This window comes from Lithobates pipiens, unplaced genomic scaffold (assembly GCF_037356315.1).
Source record: "Lithobates pipiens isolate NorthernLeopardFrog02 unplaced genomic scaffold, aLitPip1_a1.2 Scaffold_23, whole genome shotgun sequence".
Classification (NCBI taxonomy): Eukaryota; Metazoa; Chordata; class Amphibia; order Anura; family Ranidae; genus Lithobates; species Lithobates pipiens.
This window is the reverse complement of record NW_027507785.1, coordinates 254,933,577-254,960,294: the sequence shown is the minus strand read 5'-3', so window position 1 is coordinate 254,960,294 and position 26,718 is coordinate 254,933,577. Positions and strand designations below refer to the sequence as shown.

General features: G+C 41.7%; 1 protein-coding gene across 1 annotated transcript in view; it reads right to left on the bottom strand.

The window, feature by feature from the left end:
* The window catches only part of LOC143928275 (putative ferric-chelate reductase 1), a 36,092-nt gene extending 12,086 nt beyond the window's left edge, over positions 1-24,006 (bottom strand). The window contains exons 1-4 of the mRNA XM_077453058.1: positions 23,867-24,006; positions 11,884-12,085; positions 5,549-5,688; positions 1,867-1,958 (exon numbers count right to left, since the gene is read on the bottom strand). Coding sequence (XP_077309184.1) covers positions 1,867-1,958; positions 5,549-5,688; positions 11,884-12,085 — 434 coding nt within the window. The 5' untranslated portion in view covers positions 23,867-24,006. The remainder of the gene's footprint in view (positions 1-1,866; positions 1,959-5,548; positions 5,689-11,883; positions 12,086-23,866) is intronic.
* Between the last annotated feature and the right edge of the window lie 2,712 nt (positions 24,007-26,718).

Genomic DNA, 26,718 nt, shown 5'->3' with positions numbered 1-26,718 from the left:
AATTGCTTTTAAATCTTTAATAAATTAAACAGCATTACGCTATGGAAATCTTTCTCTTTAATGGATTACACACCACAACTCTGCTGAGAGCTATAAACAAAGGAGAAGGAAGGAACCAAAGTCATCCATTTACCAGAGGATATACACCATGCTTGTTTGAATCATACTATTGGTGAGTGGGAATTTCAAGAGGGAAGAACAGAGTGGCACCTTGGATTTTCACAGGAAAAGATCATCAACACTGGCACTTTGTTTGCACTGATGGTCTGTTTATTAATTTAATGCACTGGCACTTTATATTTAGATGTGTATAATTTAGCACATGTAATTTATTATATAGAAGCAGCGCTAAGTTTATCACTTTTGTTTATTGTTACATACCAGGAGTTTAGGAGTGAACTATTTACAGAAGAATGTGCTACATACGGAGTGCAGGGTTGTGGAGTGTGCTAAGTACTGAGTGCAGGGTTGAGGAGTGCACTATGTACAGAGTGCAGGTTTGAAGGGTGCGCTACATACAGAGTGCAAGTTTGAGGGGTGCGCTATGTACAGAGAGCAGGGTTGTGGGGTGCGCTACATACAGAGTGCAGGGTTGAGGGATGTGCTACATACATAGTGCAGGGTTCAGGGGTGCGCTGTGTACAGAGTGCAGGGATCAGGGGTGCACTATGTATAGAGTGCAGAGTTGAGGGGTGTGCTATGTGGCAGGTAACGTGGCAAGTGAAAATCCATGACGTGGCAAGTGACAATCCGTAACGTGTGGCAGGTGACGTGGCAAGTGAAAATCCGTGACGTGGCAAGTGACAATCTGTAATGTGTAGCAGGTGAGGTGGCAAGTGATAATCCATAATGTGTGGCAGGTGACATGGCAAGTGACAACCTGGGACATGGCAAGTGACAATCCGTAATGTGTGGCAGGTGATGTGGTAAGTGACAACCTGGATGTGGCAAGTGACAATCCGTAATATGTGGCAGGTGACATGGCAAGTGAAAATCCGTGACATGGCAAGTAACAATCCGTAATGTGTGGCAGGTGACGTGGCAAGTGACAATCCGTAATGTGTGGCAGGTGACGTGGCAAGTGACAATCTGTAATGTGTGGCAGGTGATGTGGCAAGTGACAACCCGGGATGTGGCAAGTGACAATCCATAATGTGTGGCAAGTGACAATCTAGGACGTGGCAAGTGACAATCCATAATGTGTGGTAAGTGACAATCTAGGACGTGGCAAGTGACAATCCATAATGTGTGGCGAGTGGCAATCTAGGACGTGGCAAGTGACAATCTGTAATGTGTGGCAAGTGGCAATCTAGGATGTGGCAAGGGTGGCAGGAGATGATGGCAAGTGACACGCTCAGGGATCCCACTGATTTTGCATTATGGTGAGTTGAACTATTTTGTTTTATATAACAGAACAGAAATTGGTTAGAAGGCATGGAGGTCAGCAATGTGTTCCCTTCAGGGACTGCATACAGTATACTGCATACTTTGTTGTTAAAAATTAATATAAGCCGTTGCCTGGGTACTGTGCCACATGGATGTGGTAGTCTGTTGTTCAATGGCATTAGTTAATTATTTTTTTATGGGGGGGGGGGGCCCATACAACATTTTGCTATGGAGCCCTGTGATTTCTAGTTACGCCCCTGACAAGATGCTCATGTTGTTAACAGACTAAAATAATGAAACCTAGTCCAATAAGATTATCTTCTGAACAATTATATAAAAAAGGAAGGTATGGAAACTCAGTACACACCCCCTATAAAGGCTCATAGTGAGCAAATACAGTAGCTGCTAACTTTTTCAATCTTGAGGCGGTCATTCAGAGCCAAGTTGCTCACTTTTTCTCTTCACATTTCTTCCACCTACCTCAGCGTGATATTTGTATAGTTGGAAGCTGGCGCTACCCATGTCACCTTCACTTCACTTTTTGAACTGTCGGATGTGTGGCTCACTGCACTCTAATGGAAAATAAATACATGTTACAAATCAAAATATGTTTTTACTATTTTATATTGTATAAGATACAGTAAAAAGGCAAAGAAAACTATTATGCCGTGTACACACGATCGTAATTCTCGTCAGAAAAAGCTCTGCTGAATTTCCAGACGGAATTCCGATGGAATTTCAGCTCAAGCTGTCTCGCCTACACATAGTCACACCAAATTCCGATTGTTTAGAACGCGGTGACGTACAACACATACGACGGGACTAGAAAAAGGAAGTTCGAAAGCCAGTAGCCAATAGCTTCCGTCTCGTAGTTGAATCTGAGCATGCATGATTTTTGGCGTGTCGGAATTGCATACACACGATTGCAATTTCCGATAGAAAGTTTTTCCGTCTGGAAAATTGATGCCGCGTACACACGATTGGAATTCTCGTCGGAAAAAGCTCTGAAGGTCAGGAGACTGAGATTGCCACTCCAGAACCTTAACCCTTTAAAGTCCACATTTTCAATGTGTTAGCGTGACTCAAAATCTGCTCTACCAAACGGTGGAGCAGAAGGTTAAAGGGTTAACTTTATTCTGCTGTAGCTAATGACTGGTCAACTTATCCTTGTGTTTTGGATCATTGTCATGTTGCAATGTCTAAGTACGTCCCATGCGTAGTTTCCTGGCTGATGAATGCAAATGTTCCTCTAGTATTTTTTGATAACATACTGCTATTATCTTGCCATCAATTTTGACCAAATTTCTTTTGCCTGTGTAGATCACACATCCCTAAAACATCAGCGATCTACCTCCGTGTTTCACAGTGGGAATGGTCTACCTTTTATCATAGGCCTTGTTGACTCTTCTCCAAATGTAGCATTTTAGGTTGTGGCCAAAAAGCTAAATTTTGGTCTCATCACCCCAAATGACTTTGCGCCAGAAGGTTTGAGGCTTGTCTCTGTGCTGTTTGGCGTATTGTAAGTGGGCTACTTTGTGCCATTTGCATAGTAATGGCTGTCTTCTGAGACTCGACCATGCAGTCCATCTTTCTTCAAGTGCCTCCTTATTGTGAATCCTTATTGTGCATCTTGAAACAGCCACACCACATGATTTCAGAGAGTTCTGTATTTCACCTGAAGTTATTTGTGGGTTTTTCTTTGCATCCCAAACAGTTTTCCTGGCAGTTGGGGCTGAAATTTTAGTTGGTCTACCTGATCGTGGTTTGGTTTCAACAGAACTCCTAATTTTACGCTTCTTGATTAGAGTTTGAACACTCCTGATTGGCATTCTCAATTCCTTGGATATCATTTTTAGATCCCTTTCCTGTTTTATACAGTTCAACTACCTTTTCCTGCAGATCCTTTGACAATTCTTTTGCTTTCCTCATGACTCAGAATCCAGAAACATCAGTGCAGCACTGGATGAAAGATGCAAGGGTCAGTCAGGAGTCCAGAAACTCATTGACCTTTCATACACACGGTCCAAGGAAGGATCGTACGATTTTCGGATCGTGTGTACACTACTTTCGGCAGCCGATCATGTCCATTTATCCGATATTATTAGATCGGACATGCGTGGAAATTTTCCTCATAATACAGTTTTCGTTTAGTCAGTATAGTTGTCGTCCGAAAATACAATACAAATACATTACAACACATGACATCACTTCAGATTTTCTTTTCTATCGTACGAGAATTTTCGTGACTTTATTTAGCTATTCAATTTCTACTTGCGATTATTAACCGAAAATGGTCGTACGATCGGTCGTACGATATTCGGATCGTATGTACAGGGCATAAAAGTCACCAGATAAGATCTGGAGAGCATTGGAATGTTAGAATGAGATGAGTTTAAACTTTCTACCAAAATAATTGTAGTACCTGTAAAGTTGAATTTTACTATTAATGAAGGGGGTATGAGTATTGTTTATCTGTATTTTTCCTGTTCCCATTGGCCAATTAGGTTTTCCGGCCCTGAGACCACAAACTAGTACATGGGTCTTTTAGATCTCATGCATGAAAAAAAATTCCATATGTAATAAACTATTATTTTGCTCAAATAATAATATGTTCTTCTGGTTTAGTTGGAAAAAAATGTTTTGCCATTGTATTTTTAATTAGAATAAATGGCTTGCCGCGCTAAGGGCTATGATGTGCAAACACAAAAAGTGACCCTGTGTGCATTAGCTTCACATGTGACGTCACCACACCTCCTTGGATCGGGAAATGTATGAAGTACTGTTTGGAACTTTTGTTATACTGCCCAGGGATGTTTTTATTCAAACACTTGATTACTGTAGTAATGCAAGTAGGTTTTATACACTTTGAAACGCAATAAAGGTTTTATTCGGATTCACACTATGTGGATTTCTCCATTTTTAGTTTTATATTGGACATTGAGAAGTATATGGTTACCACTGCATATTAAAGAGTGAGATACACTATACATCTCTAATAAGCAATGCAGGTCAGACCCCTTTATGATGTGATTGTCATTAAGATGCTGATGTAACTCTGTAGTGGGGGTCTATCTTGTCTGGTAAGAGTCCTTATATCACAGGTGGTGATGGTTGACGTGTTGACATTCATTTGGGACTTTCATCACATTATTTCTTATTTTTAGTGGGTTGTGTGATTTCATTTTGTGATTTTTTTGCAGTTGATTTTTGTGTGTGCACATCATCATACTATGAATAGTGGGCTTTAATGACCGGCTGCAGCACTTATGTATCTACGTGGCCTGAAGGTTGTGTGCTGTGAGCTTTTGATTGGGAGTCAGCCGGGACAAGCTCCTGATCATGTGACCACTGTTAGAACCAATCACATCGGTAGCATGATTTAGAGAAGTTGCACTACCTCCTGGTTATTAAAGCTCACTTAAAAGGAAGAAGGCGTAAAGTTGTAAAAATGTATGAGTATGCAAACTTCAGGATCTTTCCAAGATAGCAAAATTAGCAAACCTTGCAGCATAATCATACCACGCTTTTTTCTCTACTTGTACTTATCCTCAGCAATTTTACACTTTGCATTGTATTTATCAAAGAATGAATGTGACATTTACCAAACATTCACTGATAGTTAATCATACACCAGGGAGTTGATTCACTAAAGGCAAATAGACTGCACAGTTTGAAAAATGCCATTGCACTCTGAAAGTGCAGTTGCTCCAGAACTTAGTAAATGTGTAGAAGCTCTGTTGACTTCCATCATCCAATCATGTGGAAGCAAAAATGCATTTTTTTTCCTTGCATGTGATTGGGTAATCTTTGCAAAGTGAAGCTTAACCTCAAGCTCTGCAGCAACTGCACTTGCATAGTGTAACTGCACTTTGCAAGTGCACAGTCTTTTTGCCTTTAGTAAATCAACCCCTATATGTCAAAATGCATGAATCAGGAAGATTTACCTGCAGTGAATGTTTGGCTAATTTCACATTACCTGCTTTAAAAACATACCCCTGTTTTTAGATGTCTTTCTTTATTTCATAAAGCACAGGTTTTCTCAGACTTATGTATCTATTTACATGCCTGAAGTTATGCAACCAATAATTCCTAAATTGAGATAACATTGTGCAAATGGTATCAGTCCTATTATCTACAAAGAGTGATCAGCTCTCAATCTCACCGCAGTTGTTTTGCATGTAAGAGTCTGCACTTCATTTCCAGTGACTATGAAATATCCCAGAGGGGTGTTGCTGTTTTGCTGGCGGGCCTGGATGAAGAAACCTTCTATCGGATAATCTGCTGATGTATTTTTCAGTGTAACTTTGAAATAATAAAAACAGGAAGAGAAAATGGTCAACTAAACAATAGGAAAATCAACACCGTAATAAAAAGAAGTCTGAAACATGCCACCTCCAAGGCAAATCAGGCCTATCTAGCCTATCTCTTGCTACCGGGCCTCTATCTAAATGGCCGTCAGAAGTCTATCCTATCTCTACCCTGAGCTGTTTACCATTCCCTAGGCTAATACTAGCTAGGAACCCTCCAGACCAAAAGGGGACACTGCTGCTTTAAATAATGAAGTGGCAGATATACACTTCAACACAAACCAGTCACTTGATAAGTTATAATCAAATGAGCTTTGGTCTCATACACTTGAGAATAGCCCAAGTATATTGTAGTATGCAAATAGAAAGTTTCAGTGAATCAGAGAAGCCTCTGACAATTATCTCTGATTCCCACACAGGAGGGACAGTAATATAACAAACAGTGAGCTACACAGTGCAGTAACACTTGCCTATTGACCCTTTTCAGCCTGGAAGGATGGATATAGCACAAAATCAGCCTCCAGCACCTCCTGGATTGCAGAGCATGTGGCTGGCCACTCTCTCTCCTTCACTTCCTGTAAGACATCCATATATATAGCCTTGAGGGATCTCCTGACCCTTAGTTACCAGGCATGAATGTACTGTAAAAAACCTCACAGACAGTGTACAAAAGAACACGTCCCTACAATAGCAATATACAGAACTTAACTGATACACATCAAGCTTTTGTTCATCTAGGCCAGGGATCTGCAATTAGCGGACCTCCAGCTGTGCAAAACTACAAGTCCCATCATGCCTCTGCCCAGGGCTGGTGCAAGGATTTTTGACACCCTAGGCGAAACCTCATTTTGCCGCCCCCCTTGGCTCCACCCCTGACTCCACCCCCTTTGCCCTGCTCATGTAATCCCCACCTTTTTAATGGCCGCTACTATTTTGCATGCAACACTTTGCTAGACCAACTAAATTTTACAGTTTTGCCCCAAACCAGGTTTTGGATCAAATAATTCAAAACGAATTTTTGCGCCCATCAAATACAGACTCACCAGCACTCATCAATGCCACTTTACCAGCGTCCATCAAATACAGACTCACCAGTGCCCATCAATGCCACTTCACCAGCACCCGTCAAATACCATGTCACCAGCGCCCATCAAATACAGACTCACCAGCGCCCACCAAATACAGACGGATCAGCGCCCATCAATGCCGCTTCACCAGCGCCCGTCAAATACCATGTCACCAGCGCCCATGATCCAATAGAGACTCAGCAATGCCCATAAAATACAGACTCGGGGGGGGGGACATTTTAGCAGATCAGTCAATATATAATACATATACACTCATACACATTTTAAAATGACATTTCATATACAATCTCATTTAGGCTGGGTTCACACTGCTGCGTGGGGGAGATCCGGATGTGATTCGCACCGCACTGCAGTGCAAATCACATCCGATCTCCGTAGCGATGCGAGTTCAGCCATACAGATAGTCTGGCTGAATTTGCATCGCTCCCGCAGCAAACTCGCACGGGACCCTTTTTTTGGTCCGCAGCAGAATCGGATCGCATGGGTGTTCACACCATGCGATCCGATTCCTGTGCGAGTGTGCAGATCGCACTGCAATATGCGGACGGATCTGGGGGTGTCATTAACATATCATTGACACTCCCAGCAGTCCGCATAGGGCAGTGTGAACTGCTGGCGGGAGTCATGCGATGCGGGAAAACGCTGCGGATTCGCGGCGTTCCCGCATCGCTATAGTGTGAACCTGGCCTAAGAGAGAAAGCAACAGTTTTTAATTATTCCACCAGTGACCCCTGTTTCTCACTGGCACCCACTCTGCTGTGTTGTCTGTGTACAGTGTGTACCTGCTGGTTCTGTTCTGTGTCCTGTGGTGCCTCTTCCTGTTACAGCCAGCCCAGGCTGCACCTGTCCCAAAGCCCGGAGAGAGCTGCCGCCAGGCGCCACGCAGCCATGTATCCCACGATGCTTGCATCCTCCATTAATCCATGACACTTACTCCGTTCCAGGAGCGCGTGGGGGGGGGGCGGGGCCAGGGGAACTGTGTTGCTGGAGTCTGGAGAGTGGCCTCGGCGAGATGTGTCATGTGACAGACTGACAGACAGTCAGAGAGCAGAGAACGGAGAGAGGAGAGCGAGGGGGGGTGGAGTTCGCTACTGCTGCCTGACACAGTGACACACACAGAGAGCGCCCAGAGGTTTACTGGCTGGCTCCCTGCAGTGTGTGTTTACATCAGCGGAACGGAGGGGGGGCGGGGCGGGGGTTGGTGGCGGCACTGCTTGACATGGCAGGATATACAAGGACAGTGCACTGTGCAGGAGAGGAGTACAATAACCAGCGGCTGGGCGCCCTAGGCGGCAGTGCGCCCTAGGCGGTTGCCTAGTCCGCCTAGTGGTAGCACCGGCCCTGCCTCTGCCTCTGGGTGTCATGCTTGTGACTATCAGAGTCTCGCTATGCCTCATGGGATTTGTAGTTCTGCAACAGCTGGAGGTCCGCTAATTGCATATCCCTGATCTAGGCAAAACATTTATTCTAAAAGGAACTATAAAAAATTTTGCTGTAGCTGCCTAAAAGGTTTTACTAGGATTTCAGCTTTAATTTGTTAGTCAAATCCATCTAAATCTGCTTATACATCGAACATTATTGTCTCCACATATTCACAATGTTGGGTGTCTCTGTTGCTCTTCTATCCAGAGTGGAGTCACTCTACGACAGGAAGCGTGTTACAGGCTAGTTCTTGGAAGATACTACCTTGTATCAATCCAGATTTTTACACGGAGACCCCTATCCTCGTGGTGATTTTTCTATGTGCGCCCTTGTATCCATGGGTCTGTAATCTCACACTCCCAGGACAGACACCTTCAGTGACCCTCACCCTGTAGTATTACATGTTTGAACCTGAAGCCTTTTTTATAAGTGTCATGCATCCGCTCCTAAGGAAGTAGAGCAAATTCACGAAACGCATCAAGCTTTTTGGATGTAGTAATGGTACAAATTTAGTTATTTACATACCATATTTATCGGTGTATAACACGCACTTCTTTCCCCTTAAAATCAGGGGAAAATCACTGGTGCGTGTTATACGCCGATCCTCCAGGATTTTCGCGCAATTTTTGGGCCTTCGGTCGTACTCGGCAGCTTTCGGACGCTCTCGGACCTTCTCGGCGGCTTTTGGCTGCCTTCGGCCCTTCTCGCGGCTTTCAGCCGCCTTCGGCCCTTCTCGGCGGCCGAAAATCGGAGAGAAGGGCCGAGAGTGGCCGAAAGGCGTCGAGAAGGGGTGAGGCAGCCGAAAGCCGCCGAGAAGGTCCGAGAGAGGCCGAAAGTCGCCGAGTACGACCGAGGCGGCCGAAAGCCGCTGAGAAGGGCCGAGGCGGCCGAAAGCCACCGAGAAGGTCCGAGAGCGACCGAAAGCCGCCAAGAACTTCCGGGCCTGTGTCCTGTGTATCTCGGCGGCGCCATTTTTAATAACATTACCTGACATCACTGATGCACAAGGCTACAATGACGGACAAACTGCATGACAAGGCTGCAATGACGGACAGGCTGCATGACAAGGCTGCAATGATGGACAGGCTGCATGACAAGGCTGCAAATGACGCTGACAAGGCTTCAGATGGACACTGATAAGACTGCATCGAGGGGCATTTAAATGTAAGTTTTTTTTCCTTAAATTTCCCTCCTAAAAGTTTTTTCCTTAAAATTCCCTCCCAAACTTGGGGTGCGTGTTATACGCCGGCACGTGTTATACGCCGATAAATACAGTATCTATCTATTTATCCAGATCTTACTATGATGATTGTGCTATACTAACAACTATGTCATGGAGTACAAGTCAAGCTCATAACATTACCTACCTCAGTGTATTATTATGTGTAATATATATATATATATATATATATATATATATATATATATATATATATATATATATATATATATATATGGATTGAAATATATCTTTTGTTACTGTCTCTATATATATGTATGAATTAATCAATGTCTGTGTGTGTATTTATTTCAATATGCTACTTTTTCTTATTTTGCACCTTATAGGCATCAATTTTGACTTTTTTATAACAGGAGAAAAATGAACAATCCTTCTGTATATTACATTCCATTTCTGCACATGCAGCCAGACAAGAAATAAAAAAACATGATAATAGCTTGTTACATTTCATTCCATCTGCTCCTGTCTAATTCTGATATACTATCCAATAAATATGGATAACAGAATGAACCCAAATAAACATAAGGAAGCCAAAAAAGAGGCCAAAAAGGCAATTTTGACTTTTTTACCATATCATGTGTCTTGTCCTTATATAAAGTCCCAAATCCTCTCTTTATATCATAGATACAGAGATGGAGGTGCATGACTATTCTGTCATGCGCTTCATTTAAAGTCCCACAGTCCTTTTACCCAATTTATTACAGGCTAGATCTCCAAATAAAAAATGAAAAATAAACTAAAATAAAACTAATTCAGCCACCATATTTAGAGTTGGTAAACTGCAACATACAGTAGATATCACATTGTGACTTTAATACTGCTTTAATAAGAACGTAATAAGAGCGATTACTAAACCCAGTAATATGAAAATAGTTCTTCTGCCCCCCCCCCCCCCCCCCACAGTGCCCACAGCTTATAATTCTTCTTTTTTTTTTTTTTAATCAATCTACCCCTAAGTAGTTTATTGAATAAAAGTTTATTAGGGCTGTGGAAATTAAAGATTAATTCCTCAAATAATCAATAAATTTTTTTGATCGTTCAAAATTCTTTTGATTGGTACACCTCTCCGCCGTCTTCTGGGTCTTCAGGGAGTTCCGTTGGAGATCCGGTGACGTCACAGTCATCGACGTCACTGGACTCCTCCCCCTTCCCCAAGTGCTAACGAAAGGAAGGGGGAGGAGTCCGGTGACGTCGAAGTTCTGATTAAACGTAGCGCTTACGGGGAGGAGCTATGCATGACGTCACCCACTGCTGCCCTACGGAACTAACACGATTGTCGGCTTTACATGCTGTGTTTTTATCATCTTTATGTGAGTAGTTTGTGTTTTAACACAAAAATGTAATCTTATACTTAAAGAGGAGGGCCGGTTTTGAAAAAAAAAAATTAAAAGTCAGCAGCTGCAAACACTGTAGCTGCTGACTTTTAATAAGTAGACTTACCTGTCCAGGGCGCCCGCGATGACGGCCGCCCGAGGCTGACCCGTCCCTCGGTCTCGGGTCCCGGCGCCGCCATTTTGGGTAAGGGAAACAGGCAGTGGAGCCTTGTGGCTTCACTGCCCGTTTCCTACTGCACATGCGCGAGTCGCGCAGCGCTTTGTGAATGGAAACTGTGTGTCCCAGAACACAGCGCGGCCCATTACCCAGAAGACGCCGCACGGAGGAGAGAAGAAAGAAGATCTCCGCGGAGGAGGAAGAGGCAGATTAGGATGATGTGCCTAGCAACAGGCATTTCTGGTAAGTAAAAAAAAAAAAATGTTTTTCATTTTTTTTTTATGATTTTTTTCAAATTTTTAATGTATTTTCTTTTTTCAGGGTGGCCCTCCACTTTAAGCGGTGAGCACTTAGATCTTTTCTTTCTACCCATGACCTGGCGTCCTTGCTGAGATCTAAGGAGTCGTGAAAGAAGTTTATGGTCCGTGTTAACCCTTTTATTACCTGCTCGCATGACCACCTGTTTGCACAGGGGTCCATGCCATAAGGTGAGAGTAATTAGTTAGACTGGAGGTGGAGGGATTGTCACGCTACTGTGGAAAAAAAAGTTACTTACGTCAGTGCTACAGTTTTAATTTAAAATGTATTTGTGTGAACTGTGAAGTTAAGTCATGAATTGTGGAAACTAACTAGTGTTGGGTGATTGTATATAGTGTATACCACATTTACCACTGACTAATGCAAAGTTTCAATGCAAGGAGATCAGCTAAAAGTAGTTGGATCTGTATGTGCATTATTATTAATCGAAATTAGTCGATTAATCGATTAAAAAAAATAGATTGATCGAACACGAAAATTTTAATCAGTAAAAGCCCTAAAGTTTATGTTTTAGCAAAATTGGTTATATTGCTGCTAAATCAGTTTTCAGTGACATTTTTCAACTTGTCCTGAATAGTAATGTTACATGGAAATATTATTAGTTAGAAGAATAGTCATTTAGTGTACTTACCTATGATTTGGTCTTTTGCATAGTAGTTGGTCTTAGACACAATAAGATTGTAAGGGGCAGAGCTGTTTTGACTTTTAGTATCTCCATGCTGAGGCATCATGTCATCACAAGCAACCACAATTGAGCCATTGGGATAAGCAGCAGCATTCGGAGGAAATAATATTCCTGCTGTGATCACAATGCACCATAGCGAAGGATCCATCTGTATGGAAAACATTTTTAATTCTGTTTTTTATCTAAAATGGTAAACTCTACATCAACAACATTCAATCTCATGATGTTCTTGGTATTTTCCTGTGTCTTCTAGTTAACCTTACGCAGCTATGATTCCCAAACCTTGTAAAGTGTACACCTGCTTGGGCAAGGTCCTCTTCAACTTCGGTGTCTTTTAGTGTTTAATCTGTGAAATATGTTAGCACTTTATACTTCTATGTGAAAGTTCTAATCACCCTCTTCCTCCATCCATTATTGGCAGTTATTTTTCTTTTTCTGGGAGCAGGTACCTTTTTCTGACAGTTTCTTCCCACTTTCTGGAACCCCCTCACCCGCGGTCTCCTGCAATGTGTGACATGTTCAAGGATGCTGCGGCACCACTCTGGATGTACCACTCTGGATGTACAAAACATCTCACGCATAGTGGGGAGCCAGCTATGCGTGAGATGTTTTGTGCATCCAGACTGCACAAGAAGCAGGAAGTCACAGTCAGCTTCCCTCAGTCAAGATGGCGGCAACAGGGACCTGAAGACCACTAAAGAAGAGGCCCGGGTGAAGATAGCTCTGAATCTCTGGGCTGGTGAGTTTTCTGTTTATTACAAGCCAGCAGCTACAGTATTTGTACTGTAACAATGGCTGTAGTTCCACTTTAAAGGATAATAATCTTAATAATAATAAGGAACTTTAGCATACTTGAGGTTTCTATATATGGATTATGTTTTATTTTACAGGTAACTGGACTCAATGGGCTCAAAATAACTGCTAATTTGTTAGAAAGTAACGATGCTTAACCACTTCAGCCCTGAGCCTCTCTCTGAGATTTGGTGTTTACAAGTTAAAAACACTTTTTTTTGCTAGAAAAAATTACTTAGAACCCCCAAACAATATTATTATTTTTTTCGAACACCCTAGAGAATAAAATGGCGGTCATTGCAATACTTTCTGCCACACTGTATTTGTGCAGCGGTCTTACAAGAGCACTTTTTTTTGGAAAAAAGTTAGCCCAAATTTTTTTTATATTGTGAAAGATAGTGTTATGCCGAGTAAATTGATACACAACATGTCACGCTTCAAAATTACACCCGCTCATGGAATGGTGACAACCTTTTACCCTTAAAAATCTTCATAAGCTACGTTTAAAAAAATTCTACATGTTGCATATTTTAAGTTACAGAAGAGGTCTAGAGCTAGAATTATTACTCTCGCTCTAACGATCACGGGGATACCTCACATGTGTGGTTTGAACACTGTTTTCATATGCGGGCACTGCTCACATATGCGTTTGTTTCTGCACACAAGCTTGGCGGGATGGGGAGCGTTTACATTTTTTTTTTTATATTTATTTTACCTTTTATTTTTTATTTTTACACTGTTCTTTTTATTTAAAAAAAGGGTCATTTTTATTCCTATTACAAGGAATGAAAACATCCCTTATTATAGAAAAAAGCATGACAGGACCTCTTCAATATGAGATCTGGGGCCAAAAAGACCTCAGATTTCATATTTATGTTTAAAAAAAAAGAAAAATGTCTCTTTAACCACTTAAGCCCCGGACCATTTTCCATCTAAAGGACCAAGCCCCTTTTTGCGATTCGGTACTGTGTTGCTTTAACTGACAATTGCGCGGTCGTGTGACGTGGCTCCGAAACAAAATTGACGTCCTTTTTTTCCCAGTAATTTTCCCAGTAATTCCTAGTAATTGCAGCAATCAACAATTTTTATTGTGACTGCGACATTATGGGGGACACGTCGTACAATTTTGACATATTTTTGGGACCATTGGCATTAATACCGCAATCAGTGCTATTAAAATGCACTGATTACTGTAAAAATGTCACTGGCAGTGATGGGGTTAACCGCTAGGGGGCAGTGAAGGGGTTAAGTTTGTGTGTGTTTTTTTTTTAACTGTAGGGGGGCGTGGCTTTGCATCTGATGTCACTGATCGTCTTTCCCTATAACAGGGAACAGACGATCAGTGACAACCTCAGTAGGAAGCACGGGGAGAGGTTTGTTTACACTTACCTCTCCTCGTTCTTCAGCTCTGTGACCCGATCGTGGGACACCGGCGGCGATCGGGTCCACGGGTCCTGCAAGCTCAGGACCAGGTTGTGAGCTTGCGACCCATGGCTGGGCACTTAAAGGGCAACATACCTGTACAAGATTGTGCCCAGCCGTGCCATTCTGCCGACATACATCAGTGTGGGGCGGTCCTTAAGCGGTTAAGAGCTATGGGCGGAAGTGACGTTTTGATATCGCTTCCTCCCTGCAATGGTAGGGAGACGGTGGGGGCCATCTTTCCCTCACTCGTATAGTAGGAGCAGACTGAAGTGGGTAAGGAGGAGGAAGAGGAGGAGGAGGAGAGACCGATTTGTGACCCTTTTGTGATTTTTAACAGCATTATTTGCTGTTGGTTACTATGGGGGTTATTTACTATATTTACTAAAGGAAAATCCACTTTGTACTGCAAGTGCACTTGAAATTGCACTGAAAGTGTACTTGGAAGTAAAGTCTCTGTAGATCCAAAGGGGACATGCAAGAAAGATAAAAAAAACAGCATTTTAGCTTGCACATGATTGGATGATAAAATCAGCAGAGCTTCCACTCATTTTAGTGACTGCATTTCCAAGTGTACTTTCAGTGAAAAGTGGATTTGCCTTTCGTAAATAGCACCCTATGTGTTACTAAACTTACAAGCTAGCACATAAGGAAATAAGGTTTCTGTACTGGTAGTATGTAAAAACAGAAGAATCAGACGTCAGGTGTGATCAAGGATGAAATACATGGACCCTTTACCCCCTGTTTAAAAAATTCCTCTGGACATTTGACCACTTTCTTTTGAAAACTATGCAAGTAATAATTCTAGATCTGAGCCGCTGCTTGCAATAATAATTGAAGAACAAAGGGCAATGATGATGGAAAAAAGTCAAACACCCATTAGCAACTGATTAAATTCCGTATTACTTACATCAAATAACTTCATGGCTACTTGCCCTTGATTATTTTCATATTCACACCTGCTTGTTTTTACTCCAAATACATTTGCACCTATTACTTTTTTAAACCATTTCCTTTTTAATATTTAGCAGGGTGGGTGATTACTATCCAGAGCTTACATATTGTATGTCAAGGTTTTTCTGTGTCCAAAAAAGTTTTCTCCTTAACTAGATTATAAGTTGCTTATAGAAAAAAACGACAAAAATATATGTAATATATGGTAAATAAGTAGGTAGGGAATGCATACAATTTGATACTGCTATTGTTTACTGGCAGCTTTACATTTCTTTATATATATGAGGAGTCACTTAAGTTGCCAACTACAAGGAACCATTTATGTATATGGTTCCTTGTTCTGCTGGCTGCTGGTTTAGTTGAAATCCTCCTCCTCTGATCCCCCTCCAAACCCACCGCCATAATCTTCCAGTATGATGGGACTTAATAGAGCCAAGGGACCTGTCATTTGTATTTATCAACAGTGCCAACTATGCCTGCCCTTTCTGCCCACCTCCTCCATTCATAGAAGCTTCCATGAGAAAAAATTGATCTTTAAATGGAAGAGATGGACCTTTCATTCATGCACCCATCCTCCATTCATAGATCGTTTTTCATTCATAGTAGAGCTTCTATGAATAGACGATGTTGGCATATAGTCGACACTTTTAATGAGTGCAAATGACAGGTCCCTCAATTCTATTAACCCGCCGCAGCAGATTATGGCTGTTGGGGTAGGGGGTATCGAGTGGAGGAGAGTTTTAACTAAACAAGGAGACAGCAGCGCAAGGGAGACCTTGTTTTGATAGTAAGCCATATCCTATGTACTGATTTTTATTTTTTTTGGACTAAATAATTTATATTGAAAAATATTTTTTTTAACCACTTAAGGACTGCCGTATTGCCAATGTACGTCATTACAATGGCACCGGCAGGCACAAGCACGTACATGTACGTGCCTGCCTTCCAGCGGGTGGGGGGTCCGATCGGACCCCCTCCCGCTGGATACGGCGATCTGGTTTGCTTCAGCAGCGATCCGAGATGAGGGGATGGCCGTTGGTTTCTGGCCACCCCCTCTCGATCGCTCCTGGCAAATGAGAAGCTTCCTCCCACTGTGTATTGTATACACAGGCAGGGAGGAAGTGATGTCATTCTCCTCAGGGCGGTCTTTTTGACCGGACTACGAGGAGAAGACAAAGTAAGTGTGCACCAACACTACACTGACATGTAGGCACACACAGGCACACAAACCCCCCCCCGATTGCCCCCGATCCCCCCCCCCCAGTCACAATGTCACTGATTGCAGTGATCATTTATTTACTGATCACTGCATTCAGTGTCAGTTGTAACAGTAAAAACTGTCAGGGCAGTTAGTGTTAGGTCCAGGGTAGCCCCCTACCACCCCCCAATAAAGGTTTAACCCCCTGATTGCCCCTAGAGTTAACCCTTTCACCCCCTTTTGCCAGTGTCACTAAGCGATCATTTTTCTGATCGCTGCATTAGTGTAGCTAGTTATTTTTTTAGGTTCACCGCCAGGTTTTTATATCGCTAGGTACCCCAATATACTACCCAATAATGGTTTTAACCCCCTGATTGCCCCTAGTTAACCCTTTCACCCCCTTTTGCCAGTGTCACTAAGCGATCATTTTTCTGATCGCTGCATTAGTGTCGCTAGTGTCGCTAGGTAGCTAGTTATTTTTTTAGGTTCACCGCCAGGTTTTTATAGCGCTAGGTACCCCGATATACTACCCAATAATGGTTTTAACCCCCTGATTGCCCCTAGTTAACCCTTTCACCCCCTTTTGCCAGTGTCACTAAGCGATCATTTTTCTGATCACTGCATTAGTGTCGCTAGTGTCGCTAGGTAGCTAGTTTTTTTTTTAGGTTCACCGCCAGGTTTTTATAGCGCTAGGTACCCCGATATACTACCCAATAATGGTTTTAACCCCCTGATTGCCCCTAGTTAACCCTTTCACCCCCTTTTGCCAGTGTCACTAAGCGATCGTTTTTCTGATCGCTGCATTAGTGTCACTAGTGCCGCTAGGTAGCTAGTTATTTTTTTAGGTTCACCGCCAGGTTTTTATAGCGTTAGGTACCCCCATATACTACCCAATAATGGTTTTAACCCCCTGATTGCCCCTAGTTAACCCTTTTACCAGTGATCACCGTATAAGTGTTACGGGTGACTCTGGTTAGTTTGCTTTTTATAGCATCAGGGCACCCACCATTTATTACCCAATGAAGGTTTAACCCCCTGATCACCCGGCGGGTGATATCAATTAGGTTTTAGGGTCAGGGTCTGCGTCGCCCCAGGCAGCGCTAGGTTAGTGCCAGTACCGCTAACACCCACACTCAAAGCATAAACCTCCCGTAGTGGTATAGAATCTGAACAGATCAATATCTGATCTGATCAGATCTATACTGGCATCCCCAGCAGTTTAGGGTTCCAAAAAAACGCATTGTTAACGGGATCAGCCCAGATACCTGCTAGCACCTGCGTTTTGCCCCTCTGCCCAGCCCACCCAAGTGCAGTATCGATCGATCACTGTCACTTACAAAACACTAAACACATAACTGCAGCGATCGCAGAGTCAGGCCTGATCCCTGCGATCGCTAGCAGTTTTTTTGGTAGCATTTTATATTAAAATCCGGAAGGCAGTGCTTGGTTTTCGGGGTCCCGTACGTGGCTAGGCTCCCAAAAAGTCCCCCACATGTGGTATCCCCATACTCGGGAGAAGCAGCAGAATTTATTTTGGGGTGTAATTTGACTTATGCCCATAGCATGTGTGAGCAATATATCATTTAGTGACAACTTTGTGCAAAAAAAAAAATGTTTTTAATTCCTGCAACTTGTGGCAAAATATAAAATATTTCATGGACTCAACATGCCTCTCAGTAAATAGCTTGGGGTGTCTACTTTCCAAAATGGGGTAATTTGGGGGGGTTTTGTGTTATTTTGGCATTTTATGGCCTTCGAAACTGTGATAGGTAGTGAGGAGTGAAATCAAAAATTTGCACCCTTAGAAACCTTGAAGGCAGTGATTGGTTTTCGGGGTGCCGTACGCAGCTAGACTCCCAAAAAGTCCCACATATGTGGTATCCCCGTTCTCAGGAGAAGCAGCAGAATATATTTTGGGGTGCAATTCCACATATAACTAAGGCATGTGTGAGCAATATATCATTTAGTGACAACTTTTTGTAAACTTTTTATTTTTATTTTTTTGTGTCATTATTCAATCACTTGGGACAAAAAAAAATATTCAATGGGCCCAACATGCCTTTCCACAACTTCCTTGGGGTGTCTACTTTCCAAAATGGGGTCATTTGGGGGGGTTTTGTGTTATTTTGGCATTTTATGGCCTTCGAAACTGTGATAGGTAGTGAGGAGTGAAATCAAAAATTTGCACCCTTAGAAATCCTGAAGGCAGTGATTGGTTTTCGGGGTGCCGTACACAGCTAGACTCCCAAAAAGTCCCACATATGTGGTATCCCCGTACTCAGGAGAAGCAGCAGAATATATTTTGGGGTGCAATTCCACATATAACTATGGCATGTGTGAGCAATATATCATTTAGTGACAACTTTTTGTAAACTTTTTTTTCTTTTTGTGTCATTATTCAATCACTTTTTTTTCAAAAAAAATATTCAATGGGCTCAACATGCCTCTCCACAACTTCCTTGGGGTGTCTACTTTCCAAAATGGGGTCAGTTTGTAGACGCTATAACTTTTGTGCAAACCAATAAATATATGCTTATTGACATTTTTTTTACTAAAGACATGTGGCTGAATAAATTTTGCCCTAAATGTGTGACTAAAATTGAGTTTATTCGATTTTTCTTATAACAAAAAGTAGAAAATATAATTTTTTTTCAAAATTTTCGGTCTTTTTCCATTTATATCGCAAAAAATAAAAATCGCAGAGGCAATCAAATACCATCAAAAGAAAGCTCTATTTGTGGGAAGAAAAGGACGCAAATTTAGTTTGGGTACAACATTGCATGACCGCGCAATTACTAGTTAAAGCAGTGCAGTGCGCAATTGTAAAAAGACCTCTGGTCCTTAGGCTGTTTATTGGTCCAGGGGCTGAAGTGGTTAAAGATGTTTACCCTTTCCAGCTCGTACTTGGTACCTGCTAGGGTTGCTAAAATCTTTCCTGGTGCCTCCCTGATATGTTTCAGAGGATGCAGACAGACAGGAGCAATGGAGGAGATTTACTAAAACTGGTGCACACAGAATCTGGTGCAGCTGTGAATAGTAACCAATCAGCTTCCAACTTGAGCTTGGTCAATTAAACTTTGAGAATAAAACCTAGAAGCAAATTGGTTACTATGAACAGCTGCACCAGATTCTGTGTGTAACAGTTTTAGTAAATCCCCTCCATTGCTTCATTTCTGGTGGACTTAAAAGCAAAATATACTGGAGAAGAATATTCACAATGATTCACTCAGTTGTTAAAGCGGAGTTCTGCTTAAAAAAAATTATTAAAAGTCAGCAGCTACAAATACTGCAGCTGCTGACTTTTAATAATCGGACACTTACCTGTCCCAGGGTCCAGCGATTCGGAGGAACAAAGACCCGCTCATCTCCCCCTCCTCTCTGCGGTGCCGGCATTGTAACAGTGGGCACCTAGCTGCATGTATGAGCCGCACCGTGCGCCGTGACTGTCTGGAAATCATCTGAGACCTATGACATGTCCCGGATGATTGCCGAGAAGGAGGGAGAGAGGTGATCTCCCTTCCGGTGCCGTGGTGCACCAGGAGGAAGTGGGAGCTGGGACCCTCTAAAAAGAGGGTACCGGCTCCCCCCCAAAAAAATGTGGCATGTCAGGGGGTTACCTCCTTAAAGCGGAAGTTACATTTTTGGGTGTAACTCCACTTTAATGCCAATGTTCTCAAAAACACTCAAACAGCCTCTTGTATGAGCCAATTGCAGGCAATCCCAGACATACTGTACCCAGACTTATTTTTTACATCTTGTTGGCAGCAAAAATGTCCATAGCTATGGTGTTGAAAACAGCTATAGTTGTGACTAAAAATAAGATTTCCCGAATTATGCTCCTCGAGAAAATAGCAAGCGTTTTACAGCACAACCCAAACAAATTTGCATAGGCTTGAAATCCATGGATATGATACAAACAATCTCCTGTTCAGGATCCATGGAAAGGACAAGGGTGAGGATAAACTGAGGTCTTAGTTAAAAGGAGAACTCTTCCTTTCTCCCCCATTTCTCTTCCTCCCCCTCTCCTATATCTTTTCTATCAGTATATTTTTCTATAGGAGCCATTTGTTCAATTGTTCTAGTTTACTCAAGATCGCCACTTAGATGGCACTGCAAAGTGAACTGTTTAGAATAAGGTTTTGGACCTAAGGTGCTAAAATACCGCTTATTATTCTATGCTTTGCTATTCATGCTGCAGACGGCGTCACATGGAGCCTGCCCCTCAAATTCAGCAAAAAGTGAATGCTGTGTATTGAGTACCGCAAACTTAAAAATGGTCCTAGCACAAAAAAAAAAAAACCTAAATCAAACAGATAGACTGTTTATCTCCATAGTTCTTGTCTGGATAATGATCTTAGCGTGGTATGTGTTTTATAATTATACATTTTTTTGAGCAGCATAGACGTTTTTTTTTTCCTTTTTGAGAGATTGGACTATACTTTTGCATTATATTATGCTTTTTTTTTTTGGACTTCGTTATGTATCCTTTTGGCATGTATGTTTCTTTGGCTTTTATGACTGTTTGTCCTGCTTGTCCCTATTTCTGTTATATGAGATGTAGAAAACTGAAACATGTAATATTATAGTTACTAAAATATTAATAACGCAGTATCACTGATGTTTATTAGAAAGCATCATGACTGATGGCAGCCTAATATTATTTTTGTAGTTAGTTCACAATTATTTTGAGCTGTATGTAATTTTTGGGCAATTATCTAAAAAATATATATTTTGCTTTGCGTCTGTGTAAATGGCTGCTTTTTTTAAAACCTTATCATAAAATATATATCGAAATAACAGTACAATAGTATTACACCTTTTAAAGGTAGTATTTTGCACATTTAAAAAAAAAATATTGTATCGCAATTTCAGAGTTCAGAATGAGATTTCATTAAATTGGGCCCGGATCAATTGCAGGTTTAGAGTTCTGAGAATGAAAGGTTTTTTTTTTTTTATGCATTTTTATTTAATAATGTTATACATGCTTGTTCCATGGTTTGTGTACATGAATTGCTAAAAAATTCTAAATAAAGCTATACTAGAAATATTGAGCAGATGAAATACATCAATATACTCAGAGTTGTATATCTAAATATACTGTAGATTATGTAACATTGCTTAACCACTTCAGCCCCAGAGGATTTTACCCCCTTCCTGACCTGAGCACTTTTTACAATTTGGCACTGCGTTGCTTTAACTGACAATTGCACGGTCATGCAATGCTGCACCCAAACAAAATTTTCATCCTTTTTTACCCACAAATAGAGCTTTCTTTTGGTGGTATCTGTTCACCTCTACAGTTTTTATTTTCTGAGCTAAAACATTTTTTTTTTTTTAAAAACAATATTTTTGACTTTTTGCTATAATTAATATCCCCAACATTTAAAAAAAAAAAACAAGTTTCTTCATCAGTTTGGCCAACATATATCCTTCTACATATTTTTGGTAAAAAAAAAAAATAATCGCAATAAGTGTATATTGATTGGTTTGCGCAAAAGGTATGCATCTACAAACTATGGGAAAGATTTATGCCATTTTTATGCCATTTTTATGGCATTTTTATAATTTGAAACTTTTGTGGGACCCATGACAATTATACAGAGATCAGTGCAATAAATATGCACTGATTATGGTGCAAATGTCACTGGCAGGGAAGAGGTTAACACTAGGGGGCGATTAAGGGGTTAACTGTATGTTCCCTCAGTGTGTTCTAACTGTGTGGGGATGGGAGGGACTAGGAGAGGAGACATATTGTTTTTCCTACTTACTAGGAACAAACAATATGACTCCTCTTCCCTGACAGCACAGGGATTTGTGTGCTTACACACACAAATCCCCATGCTGGCGCTCGTGCACGCGCGCATCAGAGGCCGAAAAAGGGAAGGACGTATCCGTACGGGATTTCGCCCAGAGGAGCCATTCTACCGCAGTATATCTGCATGAGCTGGTTGGGAACGGGTTAAGAGGGGCTTCTTGGGGTTTTGTTTTTATACTATATTATTTTCTCCCTTAGTTGAATTTGATGTACAGCTTTATTTTTGCTATGTACAGTATATATGAGTGTATATACTGTATGTGTTTATATACACTATATTGCCAAAGTATTGGGACATCTGCCTTTTCACGCACATAAACTTTAATGGCATCCCAGTCTTATGCCCCATACACACGGTCGGACATTCCGACCACAAAAAGATTTTGTCCGAAACTTGTCTAGCATACACACGGTCGCACAAAGTTGTCGGAAAATCCAATCGTTCTGAACGAGGTGATGTCAAACACGTACGTCGAGACTATAAAGCGGGCCAGTAGGCAATAGCTTTCGTCTTAGTTTATTCTGAGCATGTGTGGCACTTTGTCCGTCGGAATTGTCTACACATGATTAATGCGATCGGATTTTGTTGTCAGGAAAATTTTAGATCCTGATCTCAAACATTGTGTGTCGGAAAATCCGACTGAAAAAGTCAGATGGAGCCCACACATGGTCAGATTTTCCGACAACATGATCTGATCGCACATTTTCCGTCTGAAAATCCGACCGTGGGGCATAAATCTGTAGGCTTCAGTATTGAGTTGTCCCACCCAGCTTTAACAGATTTAACTCTTCTGGGAAGACTGTCCACAAGGTTTAAAAGTGTGTCTATGGGAATGTTTGACCATTCTTCAAGAAGCACATTTGTGAGGTCAGGCACTGATGTTGGACAAGAAGCCTGGCTCACAGTCTCCACTCTCATTCATCCTAAAGGTGTTCTGTTGGGTTGAGGTCAGGACTCTGTGCAGGCCAGTCAAGTTCCTCCACCCTGGAAGAATGGTCAAATGTAGACACACATAGACACACTCCTAAACATTGTGGACAGCCTTCCCAGAAGACTTGAAGCTGTTATAGCTGCAAAGGGTGGGCCAACTCAATATTGTACCCTATGGACTAAGACTGGGATGCCATTAAAGTTCATGCACATGTGACAACATAGTGGGTATTTTTTTTTTATATATATATATATATATATATATATATATATATATATATATATATATATATACATATATATATTTACACACTATATTGTGACACGTGCATGAACTTTAATGGCATCCCAGTCTTAGTCGATTTTTTTTTTTACCATATACTTTTTAAGTAATAGTTTTATAGATGTAAGCAGGTCTTATATAAAGATAATTTCTTTAAAAAAAATAGTCGATTTAAATTATATGTAAATTGTTTATTTTGTTTAAGGAAATTGCCATTGGACAGAACCTGCTGTTATATAATATTGCATTGTCACATAGTTAGGTTGAAAATAGCACATTGAGTGAGTTTAACCATAAAACAAAAGAGGGCCATTGTCTGTGTGTTGATTGACAAAGTATTACAGTATACAATGGTGATTGTTCCTAATGAAAATGTATCTCCAACAGTCTCTTTGCTAGAACTGATGCAATTTAGTTGTGATATAACTGTAAAAAGCTCCAACAATAAAAAAATCTTATTTTGAAAAATAAAAAAAAACATAAATATAGCTATTTTGTTGCCACTCGAGAAAAATACATCAGATATCTCCTTACCTTGTCATCCACAGGTACACAGTCAGGTTGTTCACATATGCAGTGTCAGACTTCACACATTTGTTCAACATACACATATGAACCTGAGAGTTATACAGCTTTTTCGCTGGGACTCCTCCTCTATACCAGGAGTGTACAGAATAGTGTATAGAGTTACACAGTTGCCAGAAAATGACATTTGGAACATTTGTTGTATGCAGTGAGGTTATGTAATATGAGAACCCCATAGTAATCCACAATGCAATAATGCATGTGCCAGGGGCTTACTAGCACCATCCAGAACCAGCTTCCTATTCATTCAGAATTGATGTTCTCCTATGCAGCTAATAACTGGATATCGGTAGACTTTTCAATACTGTATGGGATTGCATCCCACCCATGGGCGTCCACAAGAGGGGGCAAGTGCCTAACCCCCCCCCCCGGAGTCTGCAAGGGTCTGCTGCAGCCACCGGAGACTTTTTTTTCTGACTCCTGCTGAGCTGAGTGACTCCTGCTTGCTGGCTGGAGCTGTTGCTTTGATCAGCTGCGATGGCTCCGCTTGGCTCCAGCCTCAAGTGAGTCACTCCCTACATACTGTGCAGTGCAGAGCCAGAATGCAGACTGTCACTGTGAGAACTGGGATATAGAGCCGGCCCACGCCGCCCACTCTGGTGGACTGGAGTGGTGTAGAAAATGCTTATGGAGGGGAGGACTGGAGGAGGTAGTCCGAGAAAGTAGGAAGGACTTGTCGCTGCCTAGGCCCGGGGTGCCCTCATCACAGAAAAAAAATCCTGAGGTGACTTCAAGTGGTACACTGGACTGATGTGGCATCATACCTTTCAACAGTGACTTAGTGAAGAACAGCGGGTAACAACAACTTAGGAGAAGCAAATTAGAAATTTGGAACTAAGTGGAAGCTAATGCTAGGGAATTCTAGAAAGATCATATCATCTGTCCTGTAGCGTTGCCACCTTTTCTTCAAGCCAAACCCGAACACTTTAGTGGCACAGGGACATTTTTTCCCCGTAGTATACAGTATAGAATTATAAAAGACCGGGGACACCTGGAACAATGGGTGTGGCCAAACTGCTCTTGGTGACATCACTACAGCCTCCCTCCTCCCCCCAGAAATGCTGGACCTGCCCCCAGACAGCAACCTGCAGCTCCCAGGTGGGGACAAAGTTTTGTGTAACTATCTCAGTTACTTGGGGAGCCACAGCCCAGTCTGAATAATGTGTCTGGGTTTCAGACAGACTGAAACCCGTACACATGATTCAAAACCCGGACTGTCCGGGTGAATCCTGGACAGGTGGCAACCCTACTGTCCTGTCCTCCTCCTCCTCTATACAGCTATATACACCCACCTTCCTTCCTGTGTTCCTCCATGATCACTGACTGCAGATATACATCATCTGTCCTGAATATATAGCTGTATTCAATACAGATGAGGTACAGTTGTGCTCATAAGTTTACAAACCTTGGCAGAATTTATGATTTCTTGGCCATTTTTCAGAGAATATGAATGATAATACGAAAACATTTCTTTTACTCATGGTTTGGCTGAAGCCATTTATTATCAATCAAATGTGTTTGCTTTTTTGAAACCATAATGACAGCAGAAATTACCCAAATGACCCTTATCAAAAGTTTACATACCACAAAGGGGTTTGGATGGCTATTAAAGATAACTATCCTCACCTGTGATCTGTTTTCTTGTTGTTAGTGCGTGTGTGTGTATAAAAGGTCAATGTGTTTCTGGACTCCTGACAGACTCTTGCATCTTTCATCCAGTGCTGCACTGACGTTTCTGGGATCTGAGTCATGGGGAAAGCGAAATAATTGTCAAAGGATTTGCGGGAAAAGGTAGTTGAACTGTATAAAACAGGAAAGGGATATAAAAAGATATTCAAGGAATTTAGAATGCCAATCAGCAATGTTCAAACTCGATAAAACCAAGTGGAAAATAAGGGGTTCTGTTGAAACCATATCATGGTCAGGTAGACCAACTAAAATTTCAGCCACAACTGCCAGGAAAATTGTTTGGGGTGCAAATAAAAACCCAAAAATAATTTCAGATGAAATTCAGGACTCTCTGAAAACATGTGGGGTGGCTGTTTCACAATAAGGAGGCACTTGAAGAAAGATGGGATGCATGGTCAAGTCGCCAGAGGAAAGCCATTAGTACACAAATGCCACAAAGTATCCTGCTTACAATACACGAAACAGCACAGGGACAAGCCTCAAACCTTCTGGCACAAAGTTATTTAGAGTGATGATACCAAATTTTAGGCTTTTTAGCCACAACCCTAAATGCTACATTTGGAGAGGAGTCAACAAGTCCTATAAGGAAAGGTACACCACTCCTACTGTGAAAAACGGAGGTGAATTGCTGATGTTTTGGGGATGTGTGAGCTACAAAAAGGCACAGGAAATTTGGTCAAAATTGATGGCAAGTTGAATGTAGTATGTTATCAAGAAATAAATACTGGATGGAACATTTACATTCATCAACCAAGAAGCTGCGCATGGGACGTACTTGGACATTCCAACATGACAGTGATCCAAAACACAAGGCCAAGTCGACCTGTCATTGGCTACAGCAGAATATATCATCAATATCATTGAGCCACTCTGGGGAGATCTCAAATGTGCAGTAGTGGGAAAGCATCAGCAAATGCCAAGCCATCACTGATCACAGTCATAGCCATCATAGTCATCACTGATCCCAGCGACGACTGGGATCAGGAAGTCTACCGAGAGACTGGGAGCTCAATGAATGAAGATCTACAGTGAGATAAGTAAAAGAATGTTCAGTGTTACCAAGAGTTATGTACAACTACCGTTAGTGACTGTTGCAAGATTAGTTGCCATAG